Source organism: Mesoplodon mirus, assembly GCF_964341445.2.
Source record: "Mesoplodon mirus genome assembly, chromosome: X".
Taxonomy (NCBI): domain Eukaryota; kingdom Metazoa; phylum Chordata; class Mammalia; order Artiodactyla; family Ziphiidae; genus Mesoplodon; species Mesoplodon mirus.
In genome coordinates, this window is record NC_138981.1 from 57,301,903 (window position 1) to 57,320,024 (window position 18,122).

The 18,122-nt window shown below is 49.1% G+C and overlaps 1 protein-coding gene across 2 annotated transcripts in view; it reads left to right on the forward strand.

The window, feature by feature from the left end:
- The first annotated feature begins 816 nt into the window (after positions 1 to 816).
- Positions 817 to 18,122, forward strand: part of STARD8 (StAR related lipid transfer domain containing 8) — a 71,380-nt gene continuing 54,074 nt past the window's right edge. Inside the window, exons 1-2 of one of the 2 annotated variants that reach the window (XM_082609029.1) lie at positions 817 to 1,047; positions 12,945 to 12,978. In XM_082609029.1, coding sequence (XP_082465155.1) covers positions 1,003 to 1,047; positions 12,945 to 12,978 — 79 coding nt within the window. In that variant the 5' untranslated portion in view covers positions 817 to 1,002. The remainder of the gene's footprint in view (positions 1,048 to 12,944; positions 12,979 to 18,122) is intronic. The other variant, XM_082609030.1, reaches the window with a different exon arrangement.

Below are 18,122 nucleotides of genomic sequence, written 5' to 3' on the forward strand. Positions count from 1 at the left end.
TCGCCTTAGAAGACATTCAGAAAAGGACATATAGCCAGGCTATCTGATCTGGGAGAGAGCTGTGTTGCCCTGAGGCAGGGGGATGGAGGAAATGACCTTTGAGGTCTGGGATTCTCTTCGGGGCATTCCCTGACTCCCTGTGGATGCCCAGGGGCAGCACAGTAGTTCTGAGAGGAGCAGTAACTGTCCAGAAGGGATTTTCTTCCAGACTTGCCCTGTACCTAACTCCAAACAGGAGCCATACAACAAACTTGACACTTAGCGACCTGTGAGCCTGCCTCTCATTGTACAGCTGGGAAAACTGAGGCCCAGAAAGGAGGGGGCCTCCCCAAAGTGCCAGAGTGACTCATGATTCATGACATTAGAGCAGGGTGGGAGAATGACCCTGGGACCCAGGGCCCAGAGCCTCCTGTCAGAGAAGGTTTCCTAAGGCCACAGACTTTCCCCTTCTATGATTGTCTCCACACCAGCCTGGGTCCTGCCCAGGTTGAGGGCTCTCCTCCCTGGGTCCTTTTCCTTGGCATTCTTTCCAATGCCACTGTGCAGTCTGGGTTCTACCCAGAGGCCCCCAGGAAGGGCTGGTGTGTCATTCGCAGGAGGCAGCGTGCAGGTGGCGGGACCGGCGGGTGAGCCACAGTGGGCTGGACGCTCCAAGCTTGGGAACTGTAATGTTCGGGGAATTTCAACTGGCATTGCTGTCCAGTCCCAGCCAACTGGTTAACGGTGCCGAGTTTGAATCAGTGACCCGCCTCCTGGTCCCTCCTCCTCAGCCTCTCTTCCTCCCTCCCTCGGGCCCTCCAGGAGGCGCCTGGAGTGCAGGCCATCTGAGCTCAGGCCGCTGTTCTCCGCCTCCTCCGTCTCAGAGCTGAGCTGGCTGATGGAGCTCAGGGCTAGGGCTGGCTCTTGCCGAGCCCCTGGTCCCGGGTAGCCTGGTCCCCAGAGAGGGAGAGGCCTGTGCCCAGCAGAGCTCTGCTGGGCCCTGCCAGCTCCCCTCACCCCACCATGCCTCTGTTGGACGTGTTTTGGGCTTGCTTCAGGAAAGTGAAGGTAAGAGGCTACCCAGACCCAGCCCAGCCCGCTGCTCTGGTTTGAAGGAGGCAGCTGGGGACCACTGTGTGCTGGCTGGAAGGCAGATGGGCTTCTGAGACTACCTTGGAGCTAGAAAGGCTTGGGTTCAAGTCTTGCCTTTGTCACCAGCTCTGTGATCTTCTGCTGCTTTCACACGAAAATAAGTCAGCTAGCTGGCTCTTCTTCTAATACCTACCTCTGTTGCTTCCCTGGCCTTGTCACAAAGGCAAGATTCTTAACCTCTCTGAGCCTCTGTTTCCTCAGCTTTAAAATAAAGACAATAGAGACACCAACCTTATAGGGTGGTGAGGTTGGTGTTATTGTTTACATATTAAATGTATTCAAATATAAGAGATAATATGTGTAAAGTTCCTAGCGTAATGCCTGGCATGTGGCATCCATACCATATGAGTAATGGTAACTATTATTATGATTATTGTTACTAATTTCCTTCAACATATATTAAGTACCTACTCTGTGCTAGGCACCATAGGAGTTACACAAAAAAAACCAAAAGGGACATGGCTTCTGTCCTCAGAAAGGAGGTAAGAAAATGACAAATCTTTATCAGGCACCTACCATATGACAGACACTGTGGTAGACAGTTAGTCGGCCAATAAATGTTTGTTGAGTGCCTGCTATATCCTGGACACGGGGAATATGTGAGCACAGCAGCACCCATGAGGAGGTGGAGGGCATGATTTCTGCTCTAAAAAACCAGGGAGCTGATATTTATTTAGTATCTGGTATGTATCAGGCATAGGCACTTTCAGTTCGTAAACTGTGGTGGTGATTTTCACCACAGGCCATTGTTTTTCTGCTTTTGTAGATGGGGAATGGACACTGTGAATGATTAAGAAATATTTACAAGGTCACTCAGATATGATTGGCAGAGTTGGGATCTGAACTCCTAAGTAAGTCCATACTCTTCTTGACAGTATATGGCTTCCCACAGCTGAACTCAGTAGGGAGACTTTTAAACAACTAGCCTGACTGTATAGAAGACACGATGAAAGTCAAGCTGGGATCCTTGGAGGGACTTGGAAAGGTTTCACAGGAGGTCACATTTGGGCTGAGCTTGAAGCTTGAAGGAAGAGAAAAGTTTGTCAGTCCAAAAAGGGGGGAAGGGCATTCCAGGCATGCCTGGCAGAGGGAACTTCATAAGCAAGAGTCTGGAGGCAGTCAAGTTCTGGGTTGGGGGAGGGGCTGGTTTCATCATGTGCCTTAAGTGCCGGGTTCGAGGGGAGAGGCGCTAGAGAGAGGGAACCAGGGGCTGCCTCCCATACAGTTTGGAATTGATCTGTGGGTTCATGGTCCTCTCCTAGTGAGGGTTCCAAATGAGCTTTTCACTCATCTGTGGTAAAACGGGAGAAGAATGGGGCTGATGCAGTGCAGTTTTCAGAAATCTAAATTAATTCAACTCAAAGGACTATTTTTTATTTAGAAATTATTATGACCTTCTTACAGGGGTGGGGTTCAAATGATCTTTCTTTCATGAAACAGGAGTGTGAGATTTTTAGAATACCTGTCCTCAGCAAAATAAAAAAGTTTGCAACACTCTGACTGTTCCCCTCCTCATTTATTTAAAAATTCTCTTCCTCGTTCATGAAATTCCAAAGTCTGGGGACTGCTGTTTTAGGGGATGGGGGGATTTCAGTAAAGTAAGGATATAATTAAGTGGACAGTTTTAAGAAAAGCACTCCAGCAGCCTTAGACGGAAATGGTGTGGAGGGGCCCCAATAGTGATGCGAAGGCCAGAAAGGTGGCTGTGATGGCAGTGGGGATGGGTGGGGAGGGGATGATGGGGGATGGGTGGGGGGGGATGATGAGAGATGGGTCTAGTGATAAGAACAGGACAAGTGGGAAGTGAAAGTACCCGTGAGGTTGGATGCAAGACTGGCACCATTGTCCACTCTCTGGAGAACCATTCTGGGTGCTTGGCATGGATTTAAATCCCTTTGCGCTCATTACTCCTATCTGTCAGACTCCCAGCAAATGCTCCCAACCCATGTCAGCCTCTTAGAAATTGTTGGGGCCGAGCAGCCCCAAGAGAAAGTCAGGGCCCTCTATCCCAGGTCCCAGACACTAGCACACATGCACACATTCACTCATGTGCATGTCCACAAAGATGGAGCCTACACATGCATTTCTGCACACTCTCAGCTACACACACATATGCATAGACACGCCATTCAAGCGTGTGCACACACACACGCACATAGAGACAAACACACACACAATCACATATGCACACACAGATATTACATATCCACAGGCATGTAGACTCACATACGTGCCCACATGCACATACAGAGGTAGGCACGCATGCACACAAATACATACCCTCCCATGCACGAGCTTGCAGGCACACACACAATTATGGAGGCATACAGAATCATGCACACAGTGGAAAGGCACATGTGCACACACAGTGTTGTGGCAGATGCTAATCAACACATGGTTAGATCCCAGGGGTAAGAGGCAGCCTGCCAGACCAACGCACACCTTGAGTTTTGGGTCTCTTTTTCCAACGCTGCTGCTTTGAGGCCTCACGGTCATGGGCTGCTCTGAGCCACCCTCCCTCTCTGAGCCAGCTCCCCTCCTGAGCAATTGCATGGCTGTGCGGCAGGGGAGCTGTGTCAAATGCAAGAGCTGCCTGCAGAGAGGGACATGGCTGTGGCCAAGCCTGCTATAGCTGAAAGAGCCATCTCAGACGTCTCATTCGACCTTCTTGTGGTCCTAATAGGGAAACCGAGCCCCCAGCGTCCTGCACCACATGGAGCTCTCCATCAGCTGAGGAGGTTTGAGGAGGGAGGAAGCAGAGAAACTTAGAATCCCAGCCCCCCCCACCCCATACACACAAGCACACAAACTAGCTGCGTGCTTTTGAGCAAGTTCTCTCTGAGCCTTAGCTTCCTTGCCTGCAAAATGACACTATTCGGGCCTGCCTCACAGAGATGCTATGAGGATCCAGGGAGGTTGTGTCTTTAAAGTGCCTGGCATGGAGTAGGTGGTCAACACACATGACTTGTTGGAAAGAGATTTCAGAACTGTACACCGGGGGCGTCAAAGCAAAGAACAAGGTTATTCCATGCTTGGCAACTCCAGGCTTAAGGTCTCAGGTTTTGTCTTCTCCTTTGCCACAACTCCCCTCAGCCCTCTCCTCTGGCCCTGTCTGACTCTAGGCCCAGAAACAACCTGTTTGGGAGCTGAAGGGTGACACCTCAGTGATACTGGGAAGGTGGCAAGAGTTCAGGCCAAGGCCCAGAACTGCTTTGAGCTGCACTGGGGTTAGGGGTAGCCAAGGGGCAAGGCGTTTGGATGTGAGATGAACCCAGTGTAAATAGTTCCATCCGTGTCTGATGTATCTTCCCTGGATACCAATGAGGGTTGAGAAGGTATCCATGACTTCTCAGCAGAGCACCAGGTGTGCGTGCGAGTCCCCCCAGCCTCACACTCACACGCGTACACACGGGACCATTTCTCTGATGTGTCCTTTTGCCCCATTCCAGCAACTAGCATGGTGTGATGCACATAACGAGTGCCTAGAACATGGATACTCTCTCATGTTACTCTTTTTGTATCAGGTGGGCATATCAAGTCCTGGAGGGTACTGGCTTGGCAGGTAGAGAATCCAGCTGGAGCTCCATCTCAGCCATGACCTCAAAGTGGCTTTGAGAGGGACAATATTCCCTGCTGGCCCTCAGTTCTTTCCCCTTATAACAGAGGTAGATAGTCACACAATATCAGACATGGCAAGGTCCATAGAGGTCATCTGTTCCTCCATCCCTTTTCCTCCCTCCAAACTACCGATGAGGAAACTGAGGCTCAAAGAGGGGAAGAGATGTGCCCAAGGTCACACACGGTGTCAGGACATAGCTGGATCCACACACGGTCTGTGTAGTAGACTGTAGTCTCCCTACTGCTCTGTGGCAAATTCCAAACACAGCTCGTCTCTGGTAGAATATAACAGCAATACCAGCGGGACATGCCACACACATGCACATAAAGGCATGTGGTAATAACCCTGTCTCACCTAACTGCTTCTCTGGGAGACAAAGCAAATCACAGATAGAAAATTCCGTTGTAAACTAGGAAGCTTTGTCAAGGTTGGCCAGCCAGTTATGGTCCAACAAGCAACACCATGCTTTTCCCCAGTCATGTGCTCACACAGCCAGGCATATGATTGCAGATGTGCACAAGGGCTCTCCTGAGTTCACCCAAGGACACACTCTCAAGCACCCCGTCCTGTGTGCGCAAAAACACCTAGTCCTCGAGACAAAAGGATGGCTAAACTGGAGTGCAGGGTACTTCCTGCAACAGCACAGCTGGAACAATCTTGAAAGTGGGCCCAGCCTGGGGATGGGGGTGAGGACCTCCAGAATTTGCCTGATCTTGACTCCTAATCCTTGCCCCCTCTCCTCCAGCTGCCTCATCTCAGCACAGTTGGTGAGGTTTGCTCAAGAGCCATCTGAGATTGGACAACATTTGTTCTGGGGAGTGGGAGAGGTGGCAATGGGCACTGGCAAGGTAAAATGGGGAGTAGGAAGCAAGGCTTTGACTCTGACACATGTGTTGGACACAAATTCTTACTTTGCCTTCAGCTTCTTTGGTACCAAAAGGAGTATGAGTGGGGGCTGCTGGGGGTAGAGGACAGGCCTGATTGATATGGCTGGTGGAGGCAGAAGAAGCGGAAAAGCCTGCAGATTGGCAGTGCCAGGGTTTTTATTCCCTGCCCAAAGCCCTATGGAAAGTTAGAACTGATATTAGCTACATTTATACAGCACATAGTATGTGGCAGACACTGTTCCAAGCCCTTGACATATATTAACTCATTTCACCATCACAATCACTCTGCAAGGTGAGTACTATTATTCTCATCATCCTCATTTTACTGAAGCACAGAAATTTTAGGAAAGTTATCCAAGGTCACACAGCTATTATGTGATAAACTTGGGATTTTAAATGCAGGTAATTGAAGTCCAAAACCCATGTTCTATCCACTATGTTTATGTAATCTCTGCCTCAGTTTTTTCCACCTATAAAATGAGGGGGTTAGATGGATTTATCTCTGAAAGTCCTTCCAGCTCCGGTACTCTAATTATATTTGATATTGTTGACTGAAAAAAAAAAAAAAAAAAAGCAAGACTCTTGCATCTTCCCATACATAGAAAAGTGCTAAATGTATTAACTTGAGATGTCTGGTTTTCTTTAATTAACGGTAATTCTTTGATGTTCCAACTACCTGGTCTTTGTTGCAAAACCCCCATATATCCAGGGTCCTCCTTTACCTCTTCAGAACAGTCCTTCGGAACTGTCTGAGAGGCTGTCTTCCAGGCTTGAGGTCCTCAGAAAGACTGCCAAATAAAACGTAATTCTCAACTTTTAAGTTGTGCGTTTCTTCTCTGAACCTTTAAGCCAAGTGAAAAAAAGAACTGCTCCCAAATGTCAGTGATTTCTACTCAAGGTCCCTGGGGAGTGGAGCTGAGCCCAGGTTCAGAGAAATGAACCTGCCCTGGAGGCTGGTCCTCCCAGCAGCTCCTAGGCCTGGAGAAGAGCTGGAGGCCTGGGAAGCTCTGGGAGCCAGGGCCTGGCCTGCATTTCCAAATCACTAGTAACAATAACAGGGAGCAGCAGCTCAGGCAGCCTGTGCTGGGATGTGGGGTCAGAGGTTTCACAGTGGGGTTGGGGAGTGGAGCTCCTTGACTGCATCCCTTTGGCCCACCCCTGAGCTGCTGCTGCCGCTAGGGACCTTGGAGTCCAGCTAGACCAGCAGCTCCAAGGCTGCAGCTGCCAAGGGACAGAGGAAAGGAAGTTCTGCATTTGGGGAATAGGGCTTGAGGCCCTGTAAATGAGCATGGGTTGAGGACATTCCCTGGCCTTTCCAGCTACTCTGGCTTGGGTCCCCCTGAGAGTTGAGAGAAGAATGCGGTATAATGATACAATGTAGTAGCTGCCGGAAATGGAATGCTGACCCACAAGCCCAGCTTCAGCCTCTTCTTTCCCTCTCTGAATCTCAAGTTTCCTCATCTACAGCATGGGGATAATAGTCTCCACTTCAAAATTGATTGCAAGGATGACATATGTGAAAGTGCCTGCTGCATAGTAGGTACTCAGAAAATGTGAGTTAAATTTGAAGATAGTCTATAGGTTGCTCTAGGTGATTCTGGGCTCATAGCTTGGGCCCTCAGTTTCCTCATCCATAGAATAGGGAGAAATTCTACCTGCCTGAGGAGAGCCTAGATTTGGGGACATCCTGTGGAGATAAAGACAGTAGGAAACACTGATGTTACTACCCTGAGGCTTTGCAAGTGAGTTGTTTAAGCCATTCCCCTCACTCCTCCTATCCCCACCCCTACTCCCACCCTGGGCCAAACTAGTTCAGAGTCTGGAAGAGAGGCCCCATTCCACCCTGGAACCGTTGCGTCTCCTCCCTCCAGTCCCTTCCTGAACTCACCCCATCTAAGGCCCCTCTCCTAGAAGAACTCCCAAGCTGTGGGCAGGAAGGAGGGTCCCTGTTGGCTGGTGGGAAAGTTAAGTCTTTGGGATGTGACATTCCTGAGATTATCCAGAGAACCCCTGGGGGTTGCAGCTGCACTCTCTCTCCTCTCCGGCCCAGCTCTCCGCCTGCTGTGGAGGAGGGGAGGGCAGGAGGGCAGGAGGCTGGAGAAGGCTGGGGGGAAAGGGGCCCAAAGGCAAGGAGCCAGGCCTGGCGTGGCCCTGCAGGCCAGGTGAGGAGTGGGGAGTGGGGAAGGAGCAAAGGACACCCCACCAGGACTGGCAGGAAGGAATCAAGGCAAAAAGAGCCCAAGGCAGCAGGCTATCTGTCACAGGGTGAGTTATAAAATGATATACAGATCAGCATTCCTAAGGCTACAGGTCGGATCCCCTCTTGAGGGTGGGTGAGTTGGGTATTAGACCATGGTAGTTCTGGTGGGTGGGAAAGGAGAGTCAGGACTTATGAGAGGCTCACACATTCCAAGCTAGTCTGGGACAGCTCGCACCCTCAGAGAAGGGAAAAAAATCCCCTCTGGGGATTCCTCAAAGTGCTGTCCCAGATTGAGCTCTACAAAGGCCTTCTCGAAGTCATTTCTTCCAGTGTCTTTTCGCAGCTGGGATTGTCCCTCACCCTCTTGCTTGTAACGACAGGATAAGAATGGCCAGGGGCCCACTTATTATAGGCAACAAGTCTGAGGCCCAGCAAAGAACTGGTCAAAGGCATGTGGTCAGGCCCAGAATGCCTGCTGTCACTCAGTCCCACTTTAAACCATGTCTCCCCTGTCCTTCCCAGGGGACAGATTGGCATCCCTCAGGGCTGCAGCACCTCACTCGCAGCAGATGTCACACCCTGAACATGAGCACATGTTCCCAGGCCACTGGAATGGGGTTTAAAAGTGACGGCATGACATGAATGCTCCAACTGAGGCTCAATCCAGCCCCAGCACGCACACTGCAGTCCATGTACCCAGCTACCTTCAAGCTGGACTGTGAGTTCCTTTAAGGACCCAGCCTGTGTCTTATGCACCCCTGTGTCCAGTCCAACACAGCCTCTATTTTAGGCCCAGCCTAGAGGAAGTTGGCTGAGTGCATAGAATATACATGTACTCTCATGCACATACAAGTAGCCAAAGCCACTGCACCTTCTCCCGATGGAGAGACCCCAAGAGACAGAGGAATCAGCTACCAAGGGATCAGAGGAGTCTGCTTCTCACAGTGGCCATAGTCTGTGTTGGCAACACACAGGCTGGGCCTGAGGGCAGTGAGAGCCCACTCAGGAGGGAGGGAGGGGTCAGACTGTGAATAGGGCTCTGTGTGGCCCAGCTGAGAGGACCGGGGGAGGCTGGAATGTCAAGAACGTGCTCTCATGACCAGCCCCAGGCTGGGGCCTGTGGCACAGGGCTGGCCAGGGGTTGGGGGGGAACAGGGAAGCCAGGTAAGGAAAGGACGAAAAGTCGCCACCAGCCTGTGCTCAGATAGCAGGCTAAGGGCTGGGCATAGAGGATGCTGGGAGAGCAAGCTCCAAACCCGCCAATGATGCTGAGGACTCCTCAGGTCTGGACAAAGCCTGTCAGTAGCCTTTGCTACTCCAACCACCCCTCTCAGATCCCGCAACTTCTCAACCAGCAACCAACTTCCTGTTTCCATCCCCCTTTGGGCTCTGGCTCTCTCTTTCTCACTCTTTCAACAGGATTCCCTTTTTCTGTCAAAAACTCTGGATCTGTCTCTTTCTGTCTAGCCACTCTGTCTCCCACTAGATGGCAAGCACCTCAAGCGTAAGGTCCATATCTGCTTCTGTGCAAGTTTGTATCTGCAGGTCCACCGCAGGGCCTACTGCATAGTTCTGAGCAGATGCTGCACACAGGCTTCAAATCCAAGAGATTCAGAGCGAGATTTATTACAAAAGGAGGATTCCCCTCCCACTTACCCCCAACCAGGCCTTTTCCTCTGTTCCTGACCTCAGTTAATAGCACCTCCATCCACCTGGTTGCCCAGGCCAGAAACCTTGCTTGGACTCATCCTTGACTCCTCTCTTCACCTCCCACATCCTGTCATTTACTGTGGTTTCATTATATAGACAGTTCATATACTGGTCCCCTCCTTTCTATCCCAAAGGCCACGGACCCTATCTGCTCCAGCCTCCCCGTGTCAAGTTTTGCCCAACCTTCCCCACCCCCATTCCCAATGAATTCCTCACTCAACAGATAGAGTAACATTCTGAAACATAAACCTGACTCTGTTACTCCCCTGATTAGGCCCCTTCAAGAGCTCCCCACTGGGCTCTGGATAAAGTTCAAGTTCTATCACATTGACCTACAAGGTTCTTCATGATCTGGCCCCGACCGCTGCTCCACACATAGTTCTTACTCTCTGTCTGGCACTCTGCTCTCCAGCCAGACTATACACAGTTCCTTAAACCTCACGCTTCCACACCTCTTTGACTTTTTCTCTGCTCTTCTGGCCATGTACTTACATGGAATTGTGATGATTTGTACTTGTGGCCTACCCCCTTGCCCCCACCTGGCTGTGAATTCCTCAAGGGCTGGGAACATGTTTAATTTATCTGAATCCCTGGGTACCTATCAAAGGGCCTGGCCCTTAGAGGCTCATAGTAAATGAATGGATGAACGAATGCATGACCCACTGGATGGGAAGACTGTCACCACCAATCCCGGCCTTGTTCCAGAGTGCCTATTTCTGCAACTGCTGGACTCCTGGCTCCTCTGTCCAGAATCTCCACATGACAAGAATATGTTCTACAACCCAGAAACAAAAAGAACCTTCGCCCTGTAGCAAAATTATCTGATGTAAAAGTTCATACCTCAGTTTCCCCTGTAAGCCTCTCAGCTACCAAAATAGCACCAGGATCGGGGCCCAAAGCCGAGTGGGTTTCATGGTCCTGGTCTAGGCCAGGTTATCCTGGACCCAGAGTAAAAAAGAATAGGATGCAATAAAACTGGGAGCCCCATAAGCCTAAACTGTAAACTCGGTTCTGTCATTTACTAGCTGTGTGGCCTTGGGAAAGTCATTTCTCTTCTCTGGGCCTCATGTTCTTTATGTGTCACATGAGTATAAGAAAACCTACCATGTTTGTGGTAGTCAAACACATTTACTTATTTGTAACCTGTAAATCCCTGTGTAAATTTAAAGCTTAATTAGCTCCTGAACATCTTTAATTCTCTTAAACCTATGGTGCCTTAGGGGGTAGGGTGGGAGACGAGGGAATTTAATAAGAATAGAACAGGATTACAGAGTAACTGTGTGTCCTACCCATCAGTTCATCTCCTAATTTTCCAGAAGAGTCACATTTAGGACCTCACAAGGCCCTGCTTCCACCTTCCCTCCCACCCCCTCAGCCTTTTTTTTTTAACTCCCCTTTTGTCCACCACTGAGAATTATACTGACTTGCTTAATCATGGGTCCACTTTGGAGCTTTGTAGGAGAATTTCATATCTTTCTTTCTTGATTGGTCTTTCCCCTCTCTTCACACCTATCTCATTCTAGAACTGTCCATCTCCCTCACACTAACATCCCTTGAGGACTTTTCCAATGAACAGTCAGGGGGGACACCTCCTACCCCTACACTCTCTTGTGGCCAGTTGTGGGTTGGAGATTCACCAGATTTTGTCTTGTGGTCTACAAGGGTGGATCTGACTTTTGGTCATTTCACGTGATCTAGAGCTGAGATTAATCCCCTGGGACTAGAAATCATTGTAGTCAAGTGTCTGCACCTGGTGTGGCTATCATTGTGCAGGGATAAGACAGATAAAAAGTACTATGGCAAGCTTCCCTGGTGGCGCAGTGGTTGAGTTCACCTGCCGATGCAGTGGACACGGGTTCGTGCCCCGGTCTGGGAGGATCCCACATGCCGTAGAGCGGCTGGGCCTGTGGGCCATGGCCGCTGAGCCTGTGTGTCCTGAGCCTGTGCTCTGCAGCGGGAGAGGCCACAACAGTGAGAGGCCCGCGTACCGCAAAAAAAAAAAAAAAAAAAAGTACTATGGCAACTCCTTTCCTTATAATATTTTGGTTGGCTTAGAGACTAGCTGCATGAAGCCAGGAGAATAGGCAAGAAAACCTTCTACCTCTAAGAGGAACCCTTCTTTCTTTCCTTAACTATTGAATTCACATCTATACCACTATCATTTTAGCCCAAGCCACCAACATTGCTTACCTGCACTACTGCAAAAGCCTTCTAAGAGACCTCCCTGCTTCCTCTGTAGCTCCAAAATCCATTCTCCACACAGCAGCCAGAGTGATCTCTCTATGATGGAAGTCAGATCTTGCCATTCTCCTGTTCTATGCCTTCCAATGGCTACCTACCATCGTTTGAATCGAAGCCAAAATCCTCACCCTGGCCTTCAAAATCCTGCATAATTTGGCCCTTGACTCTCTCAGCCTCTGTTTGGAATGTTCTGCACCCAGATTGTCACATCGCTGGCTCCTTCTTGTCATCCAGGCCTTGCTCAAAGTTCAGCTCCCCTGAGAGATGCTCTCTGGTCACCTTTTCTAAAGCAATCCCCACCTATTCTGTCTACCTTATCATTCTCTACTTCATCATGTTTTTTAAAGGTTCTCCTTGGTTCTTAGTGATGTCTGTGATTTCCTTATTGATTTATTTGTTTACCTATTTATTGTTTGTCCCTGCTCCATGAGGACAGGGACCTTATCTGTCTAAATCTATGCTATATCCTTAGCGTCCTATCATAGTGCCTTGTAGGGCATCGGTGCTCTATAAATATTTGTTGAATGAATTAATTTATAATATTCTTTATCATTTAAAAATGCTTTTGTGTATATCAATTTCTCACAAAATCTGTGACGCTGGGATTATTACTATCTTAGGCTTATGGATGCAGAAACTGAGTTTCAAGAGGTTATGGGTGATGTCCAATGTTATATAACCAATAAATAGGGGAAGGTGGCCCTGAACTTCAGCTTTCCAGTTCCAATTACTGCTTTTCCCACCAACATACCTTGCTTCTAACCTGGTTGATGCTATACCAGGGATGGCATGTTCCAAGCAAATGCTGACTGATTCTTTGATAATTTTTATTGTCAGGCCGTGGAACAGTACTGTGACCTGCACAGACCGCCTCTGATCTCCTGACTTGTGGGTGCCCTTATTCCATGAGAGTGACATGAACCAGAGGTGTCAGCCAGTGGAGTGGGAGAAAGTAGTATGGAGTGGGCAGTCAGGAGTCTGGGCTTCTAAGCTCCACTTTGCTCCCTACTTGTACTTCATTTTCCTTTTCTGTGGGCCTCCGTGTGTCTTCCTGTAAAATGGGTAGATTGAACTTGCTGACTTCAAAGATTCCTTCCAGTTCTGATATTGTGTGGGGCTCTGCAATGCCTTAATTTCTTCTCTGTTTCCTTTACAGTGCTTCCCATTGCTGCAGGGGAAGAAGAATGCCGGTAAGTGCATGAGGTAGGGCTCAGAAGTGGCATGCAATGGCACTGAGCTTCTCAGTGGTCCTCACAGACTAGCTGATTGGGTCCCTGGGCCGTGGAGCCGATATCCTAGATGCTGAAGCTGGAGATGTTCTCTGTCTCCCTCCAGTGGGCATTTCCTGGGCTCCTCAGCCTGGTCTTTTGGAAGTGAGTGGGTGTGCAGAACTTCTGTATTTCTCAGGTTTTTTCCAGTCAGGGAGCCAGGGGAGGATCTCCCTACAGAGCTACCAGCAAGTGGCAGCCACCCATATGCTTCCCTTGTTCTCAGATGCCTTCTTTCTACTGGGAGGTATATGAGGGTGGGAGATATGTTGGGAAAGGGAACAGGTAAGATGAGGGTGAAGGAAAGAGACTTGGCATTTGGAGTTCAGTGTGTGATATTTCCAATGCTTACCTTGTGTGGAAGTCTACCAAGAGGGTTAGTTAGGACTGAAGGGATATATATATATATATATATATATATATATATATATAGGCTTGAGGGAGAAAAATCCTTCCCTTTCCTCTCTAACAAGTTTCTTTGGGGCTGACTGCTTATCTGCCTTCTGCCCCTGGTGTCCTACTTGGGTATGGACAAGGGGGTGGCATTCTGGAGCAACTCACTTCCATTGAAGAGGGCACAGTTGTCTAGAGGGGGATGACTTCTTTGGGGAGGAAGAGAAAGAAGGATATTGGCCAGGAATGAATTTGCTGCCAGAGCCTGGACTCCTGGCATCAACCAGGCTCTGCTGAGGTCGTCTAGGTCATCCTCCTGGCTCCAGCCCGATCTCAGCCATTTCCACTGGCTTCAGGTTTTCATCAGGATGAGTTCAGGACTTGAATGAGCATGGCTGCTAGACAGCAATTAGGGCTGGGGGGTCATGGAAACAGAAAGACACCAATTAAGAAGCGGTATGCTAAGCGCCTGTGAGAGGCATCTTGGGAAGATGTTGGAAGAGACAACCCGAGCCCTCGCTCCTGATCACCTCCCCAAGTTGTTGGAGCTGGTTTGGACACAGTCTTACCAGGAGGCAGAGAGGGTATCTGGTTACCTCTCAAGGACTTTTCCACCTAGAACCCTGAGTTCTTGGGTGGTGGCTGCTCAAAAAGAAGAAGAGCCAGCAGGGCGAGGTGTTTATTTACATTGCCATGACAGCAGATGAGAGGGGACCTATTTTGGAGCAGGAACACTGCTTTGATCAGCATACAGCATACATCTGTTTCTCTGTGCCGCACCCCCTCCCAAGCCTCCCCTATCACCATTCCAGGGCTTCTTGCTGAGCACAGTTCCTGCTTTGCAATAGAGACTTCTGGGGGCACAAGATCTCTGGGCTGCCCATACTGGGGGAAGGACGAACTTCTCCATTTCAGAGACACCAGCTGCAAAGGCTAAAAAGAAACCCTCAGGCCCTGAAATAGTGACCCCCCCCAGACAAAAGCACTCTCAGCAGCTGCCAAGTTGCCTCATTAGAATGTCTGTGCCAGGCTGAGTTGCCAGTGCTGAATCTCGGGAGGGTGGGCACCAGGTGGCTGAGTGGTCTGTGGCTTCTAGAGGAAAGAGGAGTGTCTTTTAGAGGGCAGGGTCAGGCAGAAGAGATTGCCACCTGCAGAACTGAGCTGGGGCTAATTTTTGTGCTACTTCTTTAGGTTAAAGTTTGAAAATGTCTACTTAAGGGCAAGTGTGAACACATTGTCTCAGGCTGATCCAAAGACAATCTGGCACAAATTAAGAGTTTATGTGGATATGGCAGTGGAAGCAGTGAAGCACTGAAAATCAAAGGACCTGGATTGTATACCAAATTTCATAACCAATTCACTGCGTGGACCCAGGCATGAAACTTCCTCTCTCTGGACCAGTGTCCACATCTGTAAAATGGAGCTTATTGCATGGGGGTCTTGCATGGATCTCAGGAGGTAGTGCATTAAAACATCAAAGTGCAGGTTTCCCTGGTGGCGCAGTGGTTGAGAGTCCGCCTGCCGATGCAGGGGACACGGGTTCGTGCCCCGGTTTGGGAGGATCCCACATGCTGTGGAGCGGCTGGGTCGGTGAGCCATGGACGCTGAGCCTGCGCGTCCAGAGCCTGTGCTGCGCAACGGGAGGGTCCGCGGCAGTGAGAGGCCAGCGTACCGCAAAAAAAAAAAAAAAAAAAAACCACATCAAAGTGCTGAGCAAATGTGATTATTTTTGAGATACAGCTCAAGGAGGGAGAGAACTCTTGGTTTGTTTAGTTATTGATTTTTTTGGACTAGGTAATGACTTCACCTGTTTTAAAATTCAAGAGGTATGAAAATAAAAATCTCCCCACTTCTGTCTCTCCACCAGCCAGCAACCCTCTTGGATGTGACCAATGTTACCAGCTTCTTGGGCCCTTGATGAATTTTGAAGGTCTAAAGGAAGTGAGCTGCACTAGCCAAGACTTCAGTGGAGGCTGTAGATGCCTGATTTGGGCTGGGAGTAGGGTTGAGGGAGTGTGTAGAAAGGGCAATGGAGAAGGAATTGCGGGGCAGGAAATGTGGAACAGTGGTGGAATAAGCATTTGTTTGGGAATCAAGAGATCTGGGATCCAGTCTTGACTGTATGACTCATGGTTGAATGATCTTAAGAACCTTCCCCTTTCTAGCTCTCAGTGTTCTATCTGTCCATTGAGCCTGTTGTGTTCTCATATGCCATTCTTACAAGTTCCACCAGAGTAGAGCAGAAGTGGTGGAGGGGAGGACAGACCAGGGACATTTTAGAGAAGGAGAAGCCAATACACTGACTCAAAGCTGATAATTGACTATGCTTTGCATGTGTAATCTTCTTCCTATTAAGATTAGTCAATCAAAGGGTTCTCTGCCACGCTACTGCTTTTATCCTAGTGGTTTCACTGACAGAGCAAACCTTTGGCACCATCTGCACAGGAGAACATTAGGAACGTCCAACTGGCTTCAACATATGTAATGCTGCCCGGGCCCAGGAGGATAGCCTGAATAAACTTTGGTGGTCCTGCTATCATGGCCCAAGAATCCACTAGCAAAATGTTTCCCAAATTTCACTTATTGGTGGACCAGCTTCACAATTTTTGCCCTTATTTCGTCCTGTGCCATTATGTACTTATTATGTTTCTTTAACTCAACCCGATTTTAAACAATAACCTCACCTTAAGCCGTAAATATCTATGAAATGAGGGGTTGAGGTACTAGTTACAGCTTTCCTAATGCATATTGAATTCAACATATATCTATCACAATTCAAAACATCAGTGTAGGGCCTCCCTGGTGGCGCAGTGGTTGAGAGTCCGCCTGCCGATGCAGGGGATACGGGTTCGTGCCCCGGTCTGGGAGGATCCCATATGCCGCGGAGCGGCTGGGCCCGTGAGCCATGGCCGCTGGGCCTGCGCGTCCGGAGCCTGTGCTCCGCAACGGGGGAGGCCACAACAGTGAGAGGTCCGCATACCGCAAAAAAAAAAAAAAAAAAAACATCAGTGTATCAGTCCAAACCATCCCATGCATATATACCCAGCACTGGAAACCACAGAGGTAGTGGTAACACAAACCGGCAGGTCAAGAAGGCCTTTAGACCTTTGGAGCTCACTCCAAGACTCACTAGGTGCTCCCGGGCTCCCTGCATCACTCCATACTCCTTATGTTGTGTTGCTTAGGGATGAATTGCTCCCGAGATGGAAACAGGTTCTGGAACCTAAAAGGAGCCCCTTCCCTCCAAACAAAATCCACAATTCTGAACTGCCTCACAGGTACTGAAGTGAGAACACCTGAGTAGAACACCAGAAGTTCTAGGTTCCAGTTTTGGCTCTGCCCCTGACAAGCTGTGTGACTTTGGGCCTGCCCCTTCCCCTCTCTGGGCCTTCGTGTTCCCAACTATAGTATGAAGAGTTTGGTCTAAATGACCTCTAAGGTATCTTGCTGCTCTGAAATTCAACGACTTCTTGACTTGCAGACCCTACACTTCTGTTTAACTCATTAGCTCCCCTTCCCAGCAGTCCACAGAGGTGAGAAGGCTGCTGACCTTCCCTCCCGTTGCCCTTGCACCAAATCCTCCCTGAGGCCCCTTGCTCCCAGTGCACAAGGCTCCTTTTGTTGCCTGGAGCCATTCAGGGCTTCTCTTCAAGCTCTCTTGTTGAAGTGGCTGAGGCGACCTGTGGGGTAATAGTTGGCCTGTAACAAGAGCCCTGGCTCCCCAACCCAACTGGCTCCAGCCTGGCTGCAGGCTTGGACTCAGCACCAGACTTTGTCCATCAGCTGCCCAGACCCCTCCCTCCAGTTCTGAGAGGGCAGAGAGGCTAATTTAAAAGGGAAAAAATAGAAACGAATACATTTATTTAAATGCATTTATTTAAGTTGCTCTTAGACGTCACTTCTAAGGCCCAAGAGGAGAATAGACCAAAACACTGAGTCTATGAAAATCGTCAGAAGAATAATAATTCAATTAACTTCCTCTCTTTTGAAAATGACCAAATCATTACTGTGACTAATTCTTGACAGATCTGGCCATTTAACATTTGCCATTTTATGAAGAACATTTGCAGGGCATAGCTTATCTAGCATTTGACAGATATTTTACCCAGCAACTTGGAATAGTATAAAAACTGACTTAGGGGGTATCTGGAATTGATTATCATTTGAGACAGGAAATCTTTCAACCATGGTCTGCAGTGAATTCAGCCAAGGTAAAAAACACTGGACTGTGAGTTGAAAATTCTAAGATCTAATCCCAAGTCTGACATTAACTCCTTCTGTGACCTTGAGTTAGTTGCCTCCCCTGCCTGGACCTCAGTTTCCTTGTGTGAAAAATGAGAAGGTTGAACTAGATGGTCCCAAGGTCCTTTGCACTCTACTCTGTGTCATCCTCCACCCCCTGTCCCTGCCAGAGTCAGGCTGAAAGGAGGGAGAGGCAGGGATAGGGTCAGTGAAAAGGGCAGTTTCAAGATGTTCTTTGGGATAGGGGAAGGATTTCCAGACCCATGGAGGAGAGTAACAGCTTCCTTCGGGGTCAAAATGGGCTGGGAAGTCCAGGTCCCCGATGCTTGCTGTCAGGAGTACAAAACAGAAAGCCAAGCCGAGGCTTACCGATACGAGCCAAGAAAATGTCCTGAGGCACAGCTTAGTTGGCCATTTTCACAGCCTGGGTC